We start from the raw sequence: 21,633 nt of genomic DNA, 5'->3' as shown, positions 1-21,633 counted from the left end.
AATAAAATCCTACCAAAAACAGACTCTCTGTATAATGTCGTGCCAAGTACACGTTTACAACTTTTTAAAAGTAAAAAAAAATTATTTTTTACAAAAAAAAAGTCAAATCGAGAAGATACCAAGTACCTAATATGATTCAAAGTTATGGTAAACATTTTCATAAAATTTTATATTGTATAACAAAATTTCAATGTACTTGGTGTGCGTTACTACAAGCGCTCAGGCAAAATTAATTTCTAATAAAATCAAAACATGTTCTTTTTTCTTACTATTTTGTAAGCACACCAAGTACATTGAAGAGTATATTAAAATAGGTTGAAACTTATATCACCATATAGAGAATTTATTAAGGAATAATTATAATGCAACATAAAGTTGATTTCTTAATATATTTTTAAAATAAATAATTTAGTAGAGAGAAGCCCTGATGCCAATCAAATAACGGATTTCTTGTGATCACCATAACTCCCGAGTAAAACGGCTTACAGATCTATTTTTTTTTATTAGCTTTAGTTGGGTGACTACAAGAACCCTTTCGTTAATCACTATCCAACTCTTTCTGATTTAATTGTAATTAACAAAAACTTAAAAACTTGTCATTCACGAAAAATTTAGCTGCCATTTTTATTTTTACTATTGTTATTATATTTTCCTTATTTCTCTCCAACTGGCAACAGCACTAGCCTAACAATAGGATTGAAAACAAGAGCGACATCGATGACAAAAAGGCGGGATAATTAAGAAAAAAAATTAAACTAAAAATAAGAAATAAAAAAATCAAATTAATAATTTAAAAATGTAACCGTTGCAAAATGTAGGTTTTGCGTTTAATAATTTTTATGACAGTCAGTGAAAAAGTTTATTGGAGGATATAATAAAAAATCTGATGCTTTGAGCTAAATACTTTTTTTTTTTTATTTTTATATACAACAATTTCTTTAAGAAATGAAATATTTATAAGAGCTTTAAATTTAAAAAATTTATTGACTCGCTTAATTTATTTAGGTAGTTTTAACAACACGAATAATTTTTTAATAGCCAACAATTGATATACATTTTTAACACCTGTCTTTTTTAATTTAGAAACATTCCAAATTACAAACGTAGTAATTCTTAGTATTATTATCTTAATAAATTAGTTTTTCGTGACATATGAGGATAATTTTAACACATGACAGTAATCAACTAATTAAACGTAAAATTCTATAATGCCGATCGAAATGGTAGTACCCAGTAAAGATTCATACATACTTAAGGATTTCCGAATTACGCAACGTATCATCTTTGTTCATCTTCTAAAATATGAATCTATTGGAATGAAAAAATTATGTGTCATTAAATAATCAATATATTCCCTGATTAAACAAAACAATTTGTGACGATTAAAACACTGTTTTAATCGTTTTAAATCATCATGAATCGTCAATTAATGATTCATGACGATTAAAAATTTCAAATCGTTATGAATCGTCTTAAATCTTCATGTGGAACTAGAAAATGCAATATTATTTTACGATTAAAGACGATTTGAAATTTTAATCGTCATTAACCGTTTTTAATCGTAAAATAATAAATCGTCTTTTGACGATTAGAGACGATTAAATGTGAAAAACCATGACGATTATGACGATTAATGATGATTAAATTTTTAATCGTTTTAAATTGTCACAAATCGTTTTGTTTAATCAGGGTTATCAATGATGACTGTTCAATAAAAATTGAATGAATAGGAGACAAACCTCAGACAGAATCGCCCAATTTCCACTTTCACTGTGAACCGTAAATCGGAACTCCCTTACTTTTCCTAAATTATAACCAAGCGTTCCTTGGGCGATTCCATTGCTATCAAATTCACCTATAACAAGTGAAAAAAATTGATTGTCAAATATGTAAAAGTAATAAATATCAATATCCCAAAGCCAGGAAACGCAATATTGTAACTGCATTAATGGCAATATTACCTATTAGAGTATATCCATCTTCTGTCATAGTGTAGTTCTTGTAATTCTCAAAATTTTGAAACTCTGGTAAAATCTCAACTGTAGTATTGTAAAATTTATCTAATGGATGTTCCACGTTACCACTTTTGAATAGGTATCTATAATTTTAAAAATAAAATCAAATAAAATATTTATGAGTGTTAAAACAAATATAGGTGTAAAAAAAAATCATCCGGTTTTTAATAAATAAAATTTTATTTATAAAAATAAAATAAAGTGCAAATCTCATTAAATGTAATAACCATCAAATTTTAGTTATATCTCTTAACGTGTAGACAGCTCATAAAATCTTTACCGAGAGAAAATTTGGTCTTTTGACGCTATAAATTTGTTCAGTAATGACTGACATTACAAATAATGCTTCTCATTCATCAATTATCCATAGGATAAAAATGGACCATCAAATTTATTCTTTCACAACTTAATACTTATATTTCGAAATGGGAAATTTTCTATTAAGTCCTTTTCTCAGTATTTTTTTTTTTGTCATAACTATTTTTGTATTACTCATAATTAAAGTTTAAACCAAAAGTCAATACAAGTTCGTATAATCTTTATAAAATTGAACGTAAAAATATTAAGTTGTTTTATTCCTACAGCTGATTAAAGACGCTAGGGTACTATAGACTCTTTGTATCCGTTATGATTGATGTCAGAAATATGGCTGATAAGGATTAAGCGTTTTTTGAAAATTCAGAAATATTTGGCTTAAGTTTAAAAAGACATGTTTAATCGTACTGCCTGGGTAGACCTACAGCAGTAGATTGATGAAATTTGTATCTTTGAAAAAATATTTATATCAAATAACTCAATTATAATCACTGACTTACTTCTTTATATATATAGGATGTACAAATTTAAATTTAAGATGATCTCCTGCTTGAGGTAGAAGGCCCCAGTAAAATGATTCACCTCTGTATGCTTTATCCAAAGTATAGTGTTTATAAACTTTGATTTCAGATTCAACTACCGCACGAGGGTTATCGTGAGCATAAAAGAGTGTTGATTTACCAAACTGTTTATCCTTAAATGAAAATTTTATTGAAAATGTAGATTATCAATAGATAATCATTAAATACGCCTATAATTTACCTTCAATTTTTGCATTTTTCCCTTCAAGGAAGAATGGATGCCTATGTGTTGAAATAAGGAAGGCTTATAATGTAACCATAATTCTGCTTTCGCCATTTTACAATTTTTCTATATTTAAAAATAAATATTCTTAAAGCCAAAAATAAAATATTTATTTTAAAATTATAGTTCTGTACTTACACTGTCTTTATCCAAGCTACAGATTTTAGTCGATATTAAATGATCTAGTAACCAATCAACAGGCTTGTCACTGTAAAACATGAGGAAAAATTGAATTAACCAAGGTAAGTCCACACATTTGAATAGTTTACCTGAAAAAAAATAATTATAAATAACTTTTCAATTTTTAAATTAAATTTTATAACTATACCGATAAACCCTAGTTGACAAAAATCGAGAATAAACCAATTTTCTTTGCGGCTTATTTTCTGTAGTGCATATGATTTCATTATTGTAATGAAGTTTTTTTTTGCTAAGATATCATCTTCTAATTGAATGTAGAAAGTTCCTTTGGAGTGAGCATAAGACATTAAAAATGCAAAATCTAAATTTTGTTTCGATCTCCAAACAACACGTTGATGACTATCCCCAAGAGTATCTCTTACTTTGGAAAAATCAGGATAGTACGATGGTGATGGTGATATTATCTCTATAAGACCACTCTCAGATTCGCGTGGAAATTGAATTTCAATTTGTTTAGCAACATAAGAGACGTAATCAACATCTATTTCGGCTACAAATACAATAATTAGTGTATCTGAAGCTTCATTAGAATCCATACATTCAACCAAATTTTTTAAAGTTGCTAGTAAATAATTTTGGACATCTCTTCTCACTGTAGGAATGCCGAGAATCATGTTCACTCCTATTCTCCCTTTACTCTGAAGAAAAGCTGGTCTTAAACTATTCGGATCATTGAGAAAATGGGGCAAAAAACTATAAATTGATGGCAATTTGACAGCAGTTGTATTCAAATCTTCATTATTAATTAGTAATTGGAAATTCGGAAGGCTTTGGGCACTTTTACTTAAAGATAGCAAATGATGAGTTAATAAATTGACATCTTCTTGAGAGGATATATGCTTGGTTTGTAAATTTTCTAATTTAACTTGTAATTCAGCTATTTTATTTTGCAATATAGTCTCTTCCGTTACATCCGGAAATGAAACAACACTCAAAATCACGTATGGAATTAATATTACTAATAATACGATAATAAACCGTTTTTTAACTGGTGTCACGTTTATAATTCGAGCTATCATTTCCCTCCTCTTTACATTTTCACTGTTTTTAAACTTTGAATGAAATATTTTAAGAATCGATTTTTGGAGTACATAAATGAAGCTTCAATAAAACATTTGTTACTTTTAAAGTGGATTTTCGAATATATATACACAAAGCCACATGCACACAGATAATATATGTATATATATATATATATATATATATATATATATATATATATATATATATATATATATATTAGCTGTCACCCGCAGCTTCGCCGGCGTAGATTATGTAACATTTATATTATTGTTGAAAATAACTTATAAACCAACCGTCATAGCCTATTTCTGTTGAGAGCAACTGAATCCTCGTTGGATAAACTTTTAATTTCGCTACTTATTTTATAACTTCAACTATTATTATCATTAATTTTATGACCTTGAAATAATACACAAAAAAAAATTTCTGCAGCTTTAAACTCTGATAATTTTTGAATTTGTATGATGTAATTTATGAAATATAGTTTAAATAATATTTCGATAACTTTGATGACAAATGTGTCTTTTGATTTATATAATATTTCAAAAGCATGTGTACAGTTAAGGTTGTTCGGACATTACTGCGACATTTAGATAAAAATCTGAATTTTTGGTATGTTATTAATTAATATCAAATACGTATAATTTAATTTTTTTAGGTACATCTGACGAATAGTTTTTAAGTTATTAATTATTGAAATATCGTAATTTTAACACACAGAGTATAGGAAACGTAGAGGAAATACCCTTGTTTCGAGTTATGTAGTTGCTCCTTATAAAGATAAAAAAAAAAAAACTTTTCTCTTTATTAATTAACTATCGTAGAATACGTTAAAAATAGTTAAAAAGTGTTCTGACGAATGATTTTTAAAATATTTTAATAAGAAGCAAAGAAAATTCACAAAAAAATCCACCCGCCATGATGAAAAATAATCTATTCACGTGATTCAGATAAGTGCGGCAACGTCGCAAGAAATAAAACGCGCTAACTTTTAAAATTAAAAACATAAGCGATTATTTCTGCAGATGCATATTATATTTAATGAAAATTTTTTATTTTATTTTTAAATTTGTAATTGCGGTAATCTGAAAAAATTAAACAAATAATTTTTAACCTATTAATACAAAATATTACACATAATAGGCAGGAGTAAAATAATATTGAGTCAGTAAAAATAATTTCTATTACTCATTTTTAATTTATTATAAATTTTTTAAATTAATATAAAAGCAATAAATTAAAAATGAACGTTGATATTATAAGCTTTATAGCTTTTATACGTGCGAATCAACAATAACATCATTTATTTTAAAGTAAGATTGATATTTAGATTATCAGAATCAACGATTCGTCGCCCATTTGGCAATTGTACGCCTGAATTTTTATACTCAGCGTGGAATCGTTTCAAGCTTTCACTTATATTTTTTCTCCAAGCAACTATACTTTTCCTTGCGAATCGTCCATTGTGTCTGAATTGATTTGCATTACGCATTTTTATTCGATAAATCAATAATTAAATAAAATACTTTTTACTCTTCAAAATAAATAAAATTCAACTGAACACTCCAGCTAGATCAACGTGAACAACTATTCAAAGCGACGTTGTCAGATCTACATTATGAAAAAAAATACTTGATTCAAAAGTATTTTATTTTTTATTAATATTAATTAAATTAATCCGTTCGAAAATAATGATAAGTACAGTCTAAATTCAAATAATGAATTCATATAATAACATTTTCAATTTTTAGAGAAAAAAATTTAGATTTTATTTTGATTTACGGGGTATTGTCCGAACAATCTTAACGTTATGCGTCAATGACATTTTTATGACGTCTCTAACTTTATTTTCTTTCATAATAAATGTTACTATTTTTATCAGGATTCAAAATTTTTAAAAATTTATTTGAGAAATCTACTTTCCATTCTGGTTGCCAGGTGCAATTTTTTATGCTTTAACTTGGATTTCTCGAATTAAATTTTTTTTTTTACTCTTCTTTTAAAATACATTTTCTGTTTTCATGCACAAATTATTTGAATAATATTTTTTGTTCAAACTAAGAGTGTTGCATTAAAGGCATTTCATTTAATTATTTAAAGCTGACAATCACTTATTTCTTTACGATGTATGGAATTGCTTTGTAGTCTATAATGTAATAAATATGAACTATTTAGAATGAAAATATTGTAAGTAAACCGATGTAGAATGCGGATAATCTATATCTAAAAAAAACTTCTGTTAATTGAGAATAGACTTGAGAATGATAATTATTGTTTTTGATTTCAGCGATGTTCATTTTCTATTAATAATTTTTTGATTATTTCTTTTATTAGCAAGAATATTTCTTATTTAACATAACTAATAATTAATTTGTTATATTATTATTATTATTTATTATTTATTTATTTAATTGGCCATGGAGTCGTAACTCTTTGCGGCCATCCAAAATACATAATTTTATATAATAGTATATATAGTGGTTAGACAAAAGATATTAATACAATTGTTTTAAAGTATAAGTATATTGTAAATGTATAAATAATTTTCCTTTTTTTTTTTAATGCGTAATCATATAATCATTTCATTCATCATTAATTAATTTGTCATCTTATTCAAGAAATAATCATAGCACGCTTTCCTAAATTCATTAAATGTAGGCTTTTGTGTACAAGTACTAGGTAATTCATTCCATATTCTAATTGCGCACATTAAAAATGATTTATCATACTTCATGCTATGACAGTTTGGTAATATTAAATAATCACGAGAATATATTATATATTATATTTACAGTTTCTTTAACTGTACAATTAACGCATTTTTCAGAGTGATCTATTAAGGTAAGAGACCCAGTACCCGATCACTCATGTATTTGTATATCTATATTTACTAAATTTTACTAAATATAGAAATACAAATAGATGGAGTGATCGAATACGTTCCCTGATCGGGTTCTAGGTCTTTTACCTTATATTATTTACTAACTTTTATTAAATTAGGTTTTTTTATTTTCTTTCATTTCATCCAGTCAATTGAATAAATATAAGTAAAATATGCTTTTACTATACTTAATCTTTCGCCCAAACACGCTCATTGACTGGATTGATGTTCTGCGCAGCAATTATTACTGTTTGTTTTTCTCCGTGTAAAAGGTTAAAAACCAGTTAGACCAAAGTATTTAGGTCGTATTCTTCAAAAAGTTACAAAAACTGTGTGCTTATTATTGATTAGCATAAAAGTAAGCACATTACAGGTTCAAAATATCAACTCCGAGTTGATGATCATTATAAATGCATAGCGTTGAAATTTGTTTATGAAACAAACTTTGACAGAACTTGTGCAAACGTGATTTATAATTTTCACTAACCAGAAACCAATCATTTGCCAAAATATAAAAATAAAAAAACTCGAAATTACTTGGTAATATAGATAAGGAAAAAATAAAAACTAATAATTTAAACGGTGAAGATATTGATAAACTGCAGATGCTTTCTAGCAAAAATAGATCACGATTTGATTTGAGTAAAAATTTCATAGATTTTATTTTTTAAGTTAGAAAAACAATATAGTGCTACATGGCGAAAATTAGTATTTAACAACTCAATCCAAAGTTTGACTTTTAGACGTTTCGGTTTTATTTTATGTGGTTTCATGTATTTTGCACCGTAGATTACGAATCTTCTAATAATTTTATCGTCAGTCGATGCGATCAATAGTTATAATCAATTTTATCGTTCAAAATTGCAAGAGCTATACGGATATTAAAAATCAATTTTATTATCTACAAAAAAGGTTCTTTGATATTTTGTGATTTCTTATAGTTGCGCCGGAAAAGTGAAGACATCTGGAAATTTAATATAAATTCAAATTCAAGCTCAAATCAATTTTGAACAGATGGATTTATCAAAAAATGATAAGAGACTTTTTTTGTAGAGCATTCAATTCTTTACAAAATTGAGTCAGTAGATTTTTCCAAAAAAAATTGTTCCTGTTATTCTTCTGGAAAATAGAAAAATGCGATGCGGAACCTCTTAATGTTAATAGTAAGAGCTCTAATTTTCACAGGCGTATTTTTGTACCTAAATGAAATTTTTGAACCTGTTTCCGAGAAGAAAAACATAATTTGTTATTTTTTAAAACACCCTATTATATACGTATATTAGGGTGCTCCGTTTCAAACGAACATTTTTTTTTCATCACTCCCCATTGAAAATCTCGTTCTATATGTTAAAATAAAAATTTTGGCCAATTTTGAGTTCAATATTAATATTAACCACTGGAACAACGTCGTCGAAGTTTTTCCATGCTAAAAGCACGTAAATTTAGTTTTTTTATTTTTCAATGAAGAAAACTCAGCCCTACATTTTTTATGTATCGTATCGGTCTAAAGTTTTTTTTGAAGAGAATTGTATGCTCTGTAAAAAAGCCAGTATCTGCTTAACCCTAGCTTTTCTGTGAGTCTTTAATGTGAAATTTTATATCAAATTGATGGATTTTTGCTGTTAACTCATGAACAGTCGAGTTTAGAGAAAAAAAGTGCATGACCTTTTTTGTAGGGAATTTAGTTTTCTTTAAAAAAGTTTCAATAAGTTATATCTGTAAAACTACTATTTTAAAAAATACATGAACTTGAAGTGATTTAAATTTCAAATTTTAGCAAAATTTCGAGATTAATTGTTTTATAATTAAATAATATTCATATTGTTCGTCTAATTTTATTTATTACTTAGCTAAGAAAAAAAATTTTTTTAAGACATTCAAAATTAAGTATTTACAATCTATTTTTGAAATGAATTCGAAATAAAATGGGTTTTTAAACTCATTTGGATCAATATTTCAGAGTATTTTTTATATTTTATATATTTATGTATTAATCCTCATCTTTCATTAATTACTGATAGCACATTAATTATTAAATCAAAATAATCATCAATTGAAACGAAAATGATAGCTAATGATTTTATACAGCTGTAGCGATAGTTTAAAAACTAATAAGCGCTGCTTAATCATTAAAAGACTGACATAAAAATCATATTTTATTATATAAAATCATTAGACTGCCAAAATTGTATGTAAGTAAGCTATCATTTTCGTTTCAATTGATGATTATTTTGATTTAATAATTAATGTGCTATCAGTAATTAATGAAAGATGAGGATTAATACATAAATATATAAAATATAAAAAATACTCTGAAATATTGATCCAAATGAGTTTAAAAACCCATTTTATTTCGAATTCATTTCAAAAATAGATTGTAAATACTTAATTTTGAATGTCTTAAAAAAATTTTTTTTCTTAGCTAAGTAATAAATAAAATTAGACGAACAATATGAATATTATTTAATTATAAAACAATTAATCTCGAAATTTTGCTAAAATTTGAAATTTAAATCACTTCAAGTTCATGTATTTTTTAAAATAGTAGTTTTACAGATATAACTTATTGAAACTTTTTTAAAGAAAACTAAATTCCCTACAAAAAAGGTCATGCACTTTTTTTCTCTAAACTCGACTGTTCATGAGTTAACAGCAAAAATCCATCAATTTGATATAAAATTTGACATTAAAGACTCACAGAAAAGCTAGGGTTAAGCAGATACTGGCTTTTTTACAGAGCATACAATTCTCTTCAAAAAAAACTTTAGACCGATACGATACATAAAAAATGTAGGGCTGAGTTTTCTTCATTGAAAAATAAAAAAACTAAATTTACGTGCTTTTAGCATGGAAAAACTTCGACGACGTTGTTCCAGTGGTTAATATTAATATTGAACTCAAAATTGGCCAAAATTTTTATTTTAACATATAGAACGAGATTTTCAATGGGGAGTGAAGAAAAAAAAATGTTCGTTTGAAACGGAGCACCCTAACGTATATACATGTATTCCGAGCCATGTGGTGTAATACATTTAACCTTTTTTTTTGTATTTACTTTTCATTGTTGTCGTCTGTGTTTATTCAAAATATATGATAAGAAAAAATGATCTAATATAAGTTATACAACAACAACAAAAACAACAATCATAACAATAATAATAATAATAATAATAATAATAATAATAATAATAATAATAATAAAAATAATAATAATAATAATAATAATAATAATAATAATAATAATAATGATAATAATAATAATAATAATAATAATAATAATAATAATAATAATAATAATAATAGCATAATTGACATCATAATAATAAACTACTATGTGTAATATATTAAAGATAAAAAAAAAATATGTTTTGTGTAGAATAGCTCAGATTGATTAGACTATAGCATTTAATACTTGATGCAAATTTAATTAATGTCAAAACTAAATATTAATGTTATTTATATTTTCGTATTCTTAAAAATAATCCTGAAGTTGACCGACATCTGACATTTTAAAAAAAAAAATTTTTATTGGAATTGATAACAATGATCCTGTTTATTTTTAGGTAGATTTTTCTAAAATCTAACTATCGTATTTGTCCTCATGGTCGATTTTTTAAGGAATTTTAACACAACCTATCATAAATAGTTGAGTAGGGTTCAAAAATACCATTCGTTAAAAAATTTAAATATGTATATACACTCATGCCATAAATTAAAGGAACAGAAAAATTTTAGAAATTTTTTAGTGATTTTTGTAAGGCTGTAACTTCGTGAAAAATAATCGTATCGGAAAATAAAAAAGGCATTTTGTAGCTTGAAATCTCTAGTTTCGACGCATTTTTACCAAATTTTTTTTTGTACCTTTAGCCATTGTGCAAATATGAGAAATACCGCGAGACAGAAATTTTCTAAATTTTTTCTTTTCTTTGAGAGAGTCCACGGGCTGCAAAAAAATTTTTTCAGCTACACCAATGCATGGGCCAGTTAGCAAATTTAATCAGCTTTAATTTGCATTTTTTTGAGATTCGTACGATAACTTGTCGTCGAAATATCAGCCGTCAAACGAAAAATGATCCTTTTGGATTTGATCATCGATATTTCAGGTACTAATGAGCGTACAGTAAATTGAAGGGCGGCGTTGAAAACTTGAATAAATTCTCTACAAGAGTCTCTCATCATTTTTTGAAAAAAAAAAAAAAATTTTTTTTTAATTTTAAACTTTAATTAGAAGAAAGTACAAAAAATGAAAAAATGTTTTTTTTTGACTTTTCTTAAATTTTTGCATTCGTTACTCATCAAATGCAAGAAAAAGCAAAAAAAAAAAATTTACAAAAAATGTCGAAAAAAATTAAAAAAAAAATTGCAACTTGTTCTATTGTGTTGTATTTTTTCATTTTTGTTATGATTATACAATTAAATGAACAAGTTTTGTTCCTTTAATTGTTTTGCAAAACTTTGATCAATCCACCCCGAAAAACGGCTTGATGGATCAATTTAAAAATTTGCAGGGTTATTGGGGGCACATTAAGCTAAAAAAGTCCCTGGCAACATTATTTTTATTATCAATATTTGCAAAGTAGCGGTTGATTTACTAAAAAACCAAAAAAAATTATTTTTTGTACTTTCTTCTAATTAAAGTTTAAAATTAAAAAAAAATTTTTTTTTTTTTTTTTCAAAAAATGATGAGAGACTCTTGTAGAGAATTTATTCAAGTTTTCAACGCCGCCCTTCAATTTACTGTACGCTCATTAGTACCTGAAATATCGATGATCAAATCCAAAAGGATCATTTTTCGTTTGACGGCTGATATTTCGACGACAAGTTATCGTACGAATCTCAAAAAGATGCAAATTAAAGCTGATTAAATTTGCTAACTGGCCCATGCATTGGTGTAGCTGAAAAAATTTTTTTGCAGCCCATGGACTCTCTCAAAGAAAAGAAAAAATTTAGAAAATTTCTGTCTCGCGGTATTTCTCATATTTGCACAATGGCTAAAGGTACAAAAAAAAATTTGGTAAAAATGCGTCGAAACTAGAGATTTCAAGCTACAAAATGCCTTTTTTATTTTCCGATACGATTATTTTTCACGAAGTTACAGCCTTACAAAAATCACTAAAAAATTTCTAAAATTTTTCTGTTCCTTTAATTTATGGCATGAGTGTATATTGTAAAGAGTTTTTCACCACGGGGGATCTACCGGAGTGATCTCCGAGTACACTTTTGATTTTGCAACCTTGTTCAAAAATTTTTAAAGTTGGATGCCAGGTGATTCAATAATCACCAAATGAACAATTATCAAAAATAAATCGGCTCAGGGTGGCAGATCAGGGAAAGGTCAGGCACTTAAGATTACGATAAATGATTGATCAGAATTAAACAAAAATGATTAATCGCATATTAAACAAACAAAATAATCGATTGGTATCACAAAAAGTATCGATTACAAACAAAATATAAATTGCCGTTGTCGGCTTGACTCGATATAAACAAAAAAAAATTGCTTGCAAAAGTTGTAATTGAACGAAACACAATCAGTTTGTACTAAAAAAAACACTCCGTTGACGAAATACAATAAACTTATATTATTTTTTTTTACACACAGACAACGTACGTACTACAGAATACTTGACTAGTGACGTCAGAGTATTCTCACAAGGCGAGGCTATAAGACTGCCGTTGCGAATGAGAAACAGATAATCCGTAATTCTCAGAATTGCTCGAATGAAATAGAATAAAATAGGAATAATATTTTATTTTGGTCACGTGTTGAATTGCACTATCATACCATTATTACGCGTATTTAATTATTTAATTAATATTAGAAAAAAGCACTTCACTTGTTTATCGAAACTCGGTCGTACACTTTGTTTATTTTTCGCGCCGAGGCTTCGGCTTGTTAACTTGTTCACGAAAATGGTTATTCTCGGTTTTAAATTATTTCTCGCGAGTAATTGTTCGTCGATCAAACTCAGATTGTTTTTTAAAGTCATAAATCGCGTCGTTCAAGAGACGGAATCGAAACTGTTCGTTAGGTCGGGTCGAATTGTTCAAAATACCGAAACGTGGCTGTTCAGTACGAAATCTATCTCGGATCTTTCGTTTCAATCCATGCGTTGGATCAATTTCTCGGTCGAAGTCGAAATTTTTGATTCTAGATATCACTAGAATTGCTCATCGAGTAACTATTTATTATATTCAAATGATTCCAGACTACGAGTCGATGTCGAATTTTTCATCATGTTACAATATATATATATATATATATATATATATATATATATATATATATATATATATATAAGAAATGTATAAGAAAAAAATTAATACTTCGATTGTGAAGAAATTGAATTGCTCACATAAAACTAACCTGAACGCTTTTCGCTGTCCGTATGAACTACTGCCGGACATGATTTTGTATGATATAATACACAACGCCATGTGATACTTTTTTTATTAACTTGCTTCTTATTAAAAAAATAACCATCAAGACAGAGTTGTTTTTGATTTTTTTGAGATAATACAAATTTAATCGGCATTGTAAAATAATTGCTTTACTCCATTCAAAAGATGAATAGAAATAAACATTGTAGGATGAAGACATGTAACTTAAACCTAAGATCACAGAAGGCAGCTGCTTAAAATTTCTTACTTTATCGATAACAGAAAAATGTATCGATGAAAAATTATACGCGGGAATTTAAATATTACAGTTATTTTATCGTAGGTGATTTTGTCGTTCGGTTATTTTATCCTTCGGTTATTTTGTCGTTGGTCCGAATCAAAATCAATTAACATTAATTCAAGGAATGAAAACGTAATAGCTAATAATAACCTACAAACTATTGAAAACTAATTGTGTCGAACAAATTTTTTTTAACAATCAATTTTATAAAACGATATTAATAATAAATTAATTAAATGGATGTAAGTTTTTTTTTGTAATGCAGCTTATTTTTTATTGTTTTAATTTTCAAAGATTTATGCAGCTATTTTTTTATTTTCTACAGGTAAATTTTCTTTTCAAAAAAGAAAAATTTCAAACCTGACAATTTTTCAATCTGAATAACAAAACGTGTAATTAATAAAAGAAAAATATAAAAAAGACTATAATAAACACAAATATGCCGTTCTTTTCTATAAAATTATTAACCACAATTATAAATATTAATTTTTTATCCAACAGTCTTATATATTATATTTTCATGTCGATTGTTTTACGTACTTATAATTTTGGTTTTTTCATAATAAACTTACTAATAAAGTTATAATATACTAATTTCCCTTGAAAAATTTATTTTAAAAATCTCCCTTCCTACTTATATGCTCTATTTTCACCCGATGTTTTTTTTTATAGTTTTTTTTATTAATTACAAGTTTTGTTATTTAGATTAAAAAATTGTGAGGTTTAAAATTTTTCTTTTTTGAAAAGAAAATTTACCTGTAGAAAATAAAAAAATAATAAAATAGCTGAATAAATCTTTGAAAATTAAAACAATAAAAAATAAGCTGCATTACAAAAAAAAAAAAATCTGGGCGTCGGTTGACCCTGCGGGCCAGCCCCAAAACTTCCCGCTGTTTTCGACCTCAAAGAGCTCGAAAACATTAGTGTAGATATATTTTCGAGCTCTTCGAGCTCGAAAATGCTATCACATGCAATTGTTTTTTTACGATCTTTTCAAGCTCTAACAAGTTACCTGTTATGCTGAAGTTTGAAAATTTAAGAATCGAAAATCATCAATAAAGCGGTTTTTAAAATTTAGTTCCTGATTATGTTCAGTAAAATAAGTGAATTGAGGCAGAAATCAATGTCAGGGATCAAAATCAAGATTTAAATAAGTTTTGACTCATGTAAGAAACAATAAAATATGAAATATCCGATAAAAATATTAAAAACTACGTTTTATCGATTTTTTTGTTGATAATATGATTTAAACTAAAAACCAAGTTTGATGACATTATATGATCAAAAGAAACCATAAAATAGATGAGGTGGTATGATATCAGGCACATTTTAGTACGTTATATTATGATTTATCTGGAAAAAATAACATAAAATGTTATTTTTTTAACTTTTCAACGCCGATATCTTTTGAAGTAATCAATCGATTTTGATAGTTGACGTGGCAATCGGCGCGTTTTATTGAATTCTAGAGCTGATTAGATTTTGAAGTCGATCGTATAAGTCGTTTTTGAGAAATCAATAAAAAACTAAAAAAAAAATTTTTTTTCTGTAATTCGCAAATATTTTCGAGTCTATTCGATCAAATAATCTGAAATGTTCAGAAAAGTTGATGGCCAACAAGCTCTTTCGATTGCCACCTCAACCATTTAAATCGATTCATTAGTTCAAAAATTACAAAGAGTTTACACACACACACACACACACACACACACACACACACACACACACACACACACACACACACACACACACACGCACACACACACGCGCGCGCACACACACATACACGCGCACACACACACACACGCACACACACACACACACACACACACACACACACACACACACACACACACACACACACACACACACACACACACACACGCGCGCGCGCGCGCGCGGACAATAGAATGAAAATAATGAAAATAGTCAGAATAGCTTCCTAGGACCTCAAAACGTCGACATTTGATGAAAACTCGATATTCGAAAATCGGGGTGAAAACAATAACTTCCCGAAATTTTTGAAAATCGTCGATTTTCTTAGCGGGAAGTTAAAAAACTTACATCCATTTAGTTAATTTATTATTAATATCGTTTTATAAAATTGAATGTTAAAAAAAATTTGTTCTACACAATTTGTTTTTAATAGTTTTTAGGTTATTATCAGCTATAACGTTTTCATTCCTTGAATTAATGTTAATTGATTTTGATTCGGCTTCGTTGGTGAAATAATCAATTCAGAATCGTAATTCACTTTTACTATCTTGGACATTCCTGAAAACTATTTAAGAAAGTACTGGTTACTATCTCAGAAAGTATACAGTCCTGTCTTGCGCAGTAGCTACTGTCATCTACAGATCGACGCACGTGCTATCTGCAGATAGTATCTTGTAATATCTTAGAAACAAGCCTATACTTTCCGGTAGAGTACTCGTTACTTTACAGATGCCGCTGACTACTATCTAAGAGTGTACTATATGAGTTATTGGTGGTTGCTGTCTGGGATAGTAACCAGTACTGTTCAGAGAGTAGAGGATACAGTCTAGATAGCATACAGTACTTTCTGAAATTTTTTTTTTTACAGAAAGTACTCAGTACTATCTCAGAGAGTTGCCACTACTATTTTTTATTTTCCGTGTTATCACCAAATATTATAGGACCTTTTTTGTAGAGATTTTTATTTCCTACAAATTATTACCCATAAAGTTTTTTCGAATTCCACATTGTTTTCTAGTTATTTGTATTTTAATGTCAAGCTTATAAAAAAAATAATCTTCTGATCATTTTTAAGAGCTCGAGATTAAAATGAAAATAACTAGAAAACATTGTGGAATTCGAAAAAACTGTGTAGGTAATAATTTGTAGGAAATGAAAATCTCTACAAAAAAAGTTCTGTAATATTTGGTGATAAGTCTGATAGTTTCGCAGAAAAAGTAAATAGTTCTCAAAATTTATTATAAATTCAACTTCAACCTCAAATAACTTTGAACAAATAGATTTATCAAAAAATGATAAGAGACTTTTTTTCCAGAACATTCAATTCTCTACAAGAATGAGCCTGCTGATCTTTTCTATGATGCATCGTTAGCTAGTTATAAAAATCAGAAGACGCAAAAAAAATTTTTCCATGTTATTTTTATGGAAAATAGAAAAGTGCAATGCGGAATCTTTTAATGTTAATATGAAGAGTTCTTATTATTACAGGCGTCTTTTTTCATCTAAATGAAACTTTTGAACCTGTTTCCAAGAAGAAAAAAAGGTTTGTTATTTTTTTAATCACCCTAATATATATGTGGCATTCCACGCCAAATCGACCACTTTTGACCTCAACCCCTTTCGATTTGGCTGAAAATTTTTTCCTTTTCTACCCCATTAAAATCATTTTTCAGGAAATTTTTAAATTTTTTTACTCAACCCAAAAAAAGTTATAAATTTTTCAAAAATAAGGCTTTTATTTTTTTAAATAGCTATATCTTCTTCAAAAATTGATCAATTGGGGCATTTTTTTTTTTTTTTTCAAAATTTTTGTCTTTGAATGTACTTTTCAGAAAAAAATCAAAGAAAATGGTAAGATAATAAAATCTATAAAATTTTTGGCTTATTTGAGAAAAACCGTCATTTTTCTTAAGTTCACTATTTTTAATTTTTTTTTTAATTTCTCAAAAAAAACTTCAATTAATTCTGCAATTTTTCCCGTCAATCCCAAAGTGGGCGGACTTTTCCTTCTATTTTTTTTTATCAATTGAAAAAAAAAACTTTTGCCCAGTTGGGCTTATTTTACAAGACATCACCCTGGAAATTTTCGAGAATTTCTCGACGACTTCGGAGTTTGAAAAATTGAGACGAAAAAATTAATTGGAACTGGTAATTCTCGAAAGAATTTGGATTTTTTTTTAAAAAGTGAAAAAAAAAATAGAAGATATTTATAAATAATTTTATTGTAATTTTTTTTGAAAATTACACCGGAAAACAAAGAAAATAGAAAAAAAAAAATTGCCCTTTGGTATATTTTTGACCAAGTCACGGCTTGGATTTATTTTTCGAAAGCCGTGACTTGGTCAAAAATAAACCAAAGGGCAATTTTTTTTTTTTTTTTTTTTTTTTTTTTTTCATTTGATTTGTTTTCAGGTGTAATTTTAAAAAAAAATTACAATAAAATTATTTATAGGTATCTTCTATTGTTTTTTTCACTTTTTAAAAAAAAATCCAAATTCTTTCGAGGATTACCAGTTCCAATTAATTTTTTCGTCTCAATTTTTCAAACTCTGAAGTCGTCGAGAAATTCTCAAAAATTTCCAGAATGATGTTTTGTAAAATAAGCCCCACTGGGCAAAAATTTTTTTTTCAATTGATAAAAAAAAAAATAGAAGGAAAAGTCCGCCCACTCTGGGGTTGGCGGAAAAAATTACAGAATTAATTGAAGTTTTTTTTGAGAAATTAAAAAAAAAATAAAAAATGGCGAACTTTAAGAAAATTGCGGTTTTTCTCATAAAAGCCAAAAATTTCATAGAGTTTATCATCTCAAAATTTTTTTGTATTTTTTTCTGAAAAGTACATTCAAAGACAAAAATTTTGAAAAAAAAATGTCCCAATTGGTCAATTTCTGAAGAAGTTATAGTTATTTAAAAAAATAAAAGCCTTATTTTTGGAAAACTCATAACTTTTTTTGGGTTGGGTAAAAAAATTTCTTGAAAAATGACTTTAATGGGGTAGAAAAGGAAAAAAAATTTTCAACCAAATTGAAAGGGGTCGAGGTCAAAAGTGGTCGATTTGGCGTGGAAAACCCCCTATATATACACTCATGCCATAAATTAAAGGAATATCTCGTGTCGAACTTATTTATTTACATTAGACTATTGTCTCTTGTAAAAATTATTTTAAAAAATTATCGTGTACAAAATAGATTGTATTTTTTATCAACACCAAACTATTTTAAAAATATTTCCAGGATATATTGCCAATATTTTTTAAGTAATTATATAATACACTCATACCATATATCAAAGGAACAGAAAAATTTTAGAAATTTTTTGCGATTTTTGCAAAACTCTAACTTCGTAAAAAATAATCGCATCAGGATTTTGAAAAAAACGTTTTATAGCATGAAATCTCTAGTTTCCGCGCATTTTCATCAAAATTTTTTAGAGCTTCAGCTATTGCACAAACTTAAGAAATACCGCGAGACAAAATTTTCAAATTTCGCCTTTAAGAGAGTCCACGGGTTGCGGAAAAATTATTTCAACTAAACCAATACATAGGTCATTTAACACATTTGTTCAGCTTCAATTTGGCTTTTTATTTAACCTCGTATGACAATTTGTCGCAGAGATATCAGCATTCAAACAAAAAATGAACCTTTTGGCTTTGATCATCGATATTTCAGGTACCAATAATCGCACAGTAAATTTGAGGGCGGCGTTAAAAACTGGAATAAATTCCCTACAAGATCCTTTCATCATTTTCTGAAGAAAAAAAAAAAAAAGAAAAAAAAATATTTTTTATTTTTAACATCCATTAAAAGTAAGTACAAAAAATGACTTTTTTTGGTTTTTTAGTAACTCAATCGCTACTCTGTAAATATCGATGAAAAGACTAATGTTGTCAGGGACTTTTTTAGCTTAGTGGTACCCTAAATAACCCTGTAAATTTTCAAATTGATCTATCGAACCGTTTGTTAGGGGTGATTGATCAAAGTTTTGCCAAACAATTAAAGGAACAAGTTTTATTCCTTCAATTGTGTAATCATAATCAAAATGAAAAAATAATTTTTTTTTACTTTTCTAGCATTTTTGCGTTGGTTACTCAGTAAATGTGAGGGAAAGAGAAAAAAAAAACAAAAAATTTCCAAAAACTGTAAAAAAAAAAATTTTTGACCACAAAAAACCAGTTTCAATTCGTTTGTTTTCTTTGACTTTTTTTTTACTATCTTGTGGAAATTTTTTGTTCGCCGTGAAAAATTGGGCTTGATCAGTCGAGTGCTTTCGAAGATGATTCAAAAATAAAATTTATTCAAAAATGTTCTTTTTTAGATAACTTTTTATGTTCTTAATGGATTGATTCCAAAATCGAATCAGCTCTAAAACTTTATGAGCCACGTCAAATGCCACCTCAACCATCACAATCGGTTCATTCGTTCAAGAGAAACGGTTGTCGAAAAAATTAAAAACAAATTTTTTTAATATTTTTTAAATTTCTCAAAAACGACTAGATAAATCAATTTCAAAATCTGATCCGCTTTAGAACTCAATAAAACGCGTCAATGGCCACCTCAACCGTCTCAATCGGTCAATTCGTTCGAAAGATGTCGTTGGAGAAATAATGATAAAAAACGTTATTTTTCGAAAACAAAGGCATACCAAAGTATTTTTGAGCTCGAAAATGCATTCACAACAATGTTTTCGGGCTCCTTGGACTCGAAAACAGCGGGAAGTTTTAGAGCTGGCTCACAGGGTCAACTGACAGACCAATTTTTTTTTCCAAGTCCTGTGTCAAAATATCATTGTAGGGTAAGAATACCAGTACCCAGCCCCAAACCAGTAGCCAGCCACCTTATGTTAAATTATATCTATATATATTTTAAGCCAATGTTAAAGTATAGTCCCGGCTGGCTACTTGTTAGGGGCTGAGTACTGGTTCTCTTACCCTACACGTTGGAAAACAAATTCTCACCAAAGAGGAGCTCTTAATTTTAATTTTAAGTACTCGCTAAATGAATTGGAAATTTTCCTATTTAATTAATTTGTAAATTTTAATACGTAGCGATTAGAGACGGTTAAATGTAAAAAATTATGACGATTATGACGATTAAAGATGATTAAATTTTTAATCGTCAGAAATATTATTTTTTAATTAGGGAATGCAAATTGGAACTCTAAACAGAGAATGGACTATTCCAGACAAATAAATTAGTTTTAGATTATTGGTCAGTCATTTGAGTGTTAAAATAATTTTTGAATATCGATGTCTATCATTTTAGTTTAGAAATACTCGCTTAATCGTTACAAAGAAAGTTATGAGCTCTATTGAAAAGTGGTTCAACGAAAAGTATTGATGTAGACATTAATATTTTAAGATTATCTTTAATAATAATTTTCAAGTTACTCATTATAATCAAAAACAAAAAGTTCGATAATTTTGGTAAAAAAATCATCACAGAATTTAAGCTATCACGTAATTTCTATTAAAAAATAAGTACGAAATTGTCCAATTCATGAATTTGTTGCGCCCTAATTAAAAAATCTCATAAAATTCGAGTTTTATGATAAAGTGCTATAGGCACGTGTATCTCTTATATAGACAGCTATGAGAATCTATCGTTTTTTTAAGCATGATGTTGTTGAGTCATTTACCTTTTAATGCTTTCAAATAAAGAAAGAATTATCCCTTAAAAAAATACCTAAACACAAACATGAATAGAAAATTTGACAAGAATATTTTATTTTATTTTAGTACTTCATTTATGTTATGGAAAAAGAAGTATTTAAATCCGCGACAAATCGTTAGTATAAATATTGTTTCACAATTTATACTCATGCTCGGTATTATCAGAGATCCTCATCACCGTAACATTAAACCACAACATTTTGTTTTACTGAGGACTAAAAATATGTAAGTGAAAGACAAAGCCAATTTTCATGTGAGTCAAATGATTGGTGCTTGAATACTTGCTTTAAGATCCGGATAATTGGGGTGCCGTACAGCCTGGTGAATTG

At 27.6% G+C, this 21,633-nt stretch overlaps 1 protein-coding gene across 9 annotated transcripts; it reads right to left on the bottom strand.

Moving 5' to 3' along the window:
- Positions 1 to 964: 964 nt before the first annotated feature.
- Positions 965 to 21,576, bottom strand: LOC103577386 (alpha-1,3-mannosyl-glycoprotein 4-beta-N-acetylglucosaminyltransferase B). 9 transcript variants are annotated; one of them, XM_053739676.1, is made up of 9 exons: positions 21,271 to 21,540; positions 4,652 to 4,757; positions 3,463 to 4,387; positions 3,273 to 3,403; positions 3,093 to 3,200; positions 2,831 to 3,024; positions 1,962 to 2,098; positions 1,740 to 1,855; positions 965 to 1,308 (listed from the first exon to the last, which is right to left on the bottom strand). In XM_053739676.1, the coding sequence occupies exons 2-9, from the start codon at positions 4,655 to 4,657 to the stop codon at positions 1,279 to 1,281; spliced, it is 1,647 nt and encodes a 548-aa protein (XP_053595651.1). In that variant the 5' UTR covers positions 4,658 to 4,757; positions 21,271 to 21,540; the 3' UTR covers positions 965 to 1,278. The 9 variants fall into 9 exon arrangements, with proteins under 9 accessions (XP_053595651.1, XP_053595649.1, XP_053595650.1 ...); XM_053739674.1 differs by lacking the exon at positions 4,652 to 4,757 and having other exon boundaries at positions 3,463 to 4,436; positions 21,451 to 21,576; XM_053739675.1 differs by lacking the exon at positions 4,652 to 4,757 and having other exon boundaries at positions 3,463 to 4,376; positions 21,451 to 21,575.
- Between the last annotated feature and the right edge of the window lie 57 nt (positions 21,577 to 21,633).

Source organism: Microplitis demolitor, chromosome 5 (assembly GCF_026212275.2).
Source record: "Microplitis demolitor isolate Queensland-Clemson2020A chromosome 5, iyMicDemo2.1a, whole genome shotgun sequence".
In the NCBI taxonomy this organism is placed as follows: Eukaryota; Metazoa; Arthropoda; class Insecta; order Hymenoptera; family Braconidae; genus Microplitis; species Microplitis demolitor.
This window is presented reverse-complemented; position numbering and strand designations above follow the sequence as displayed.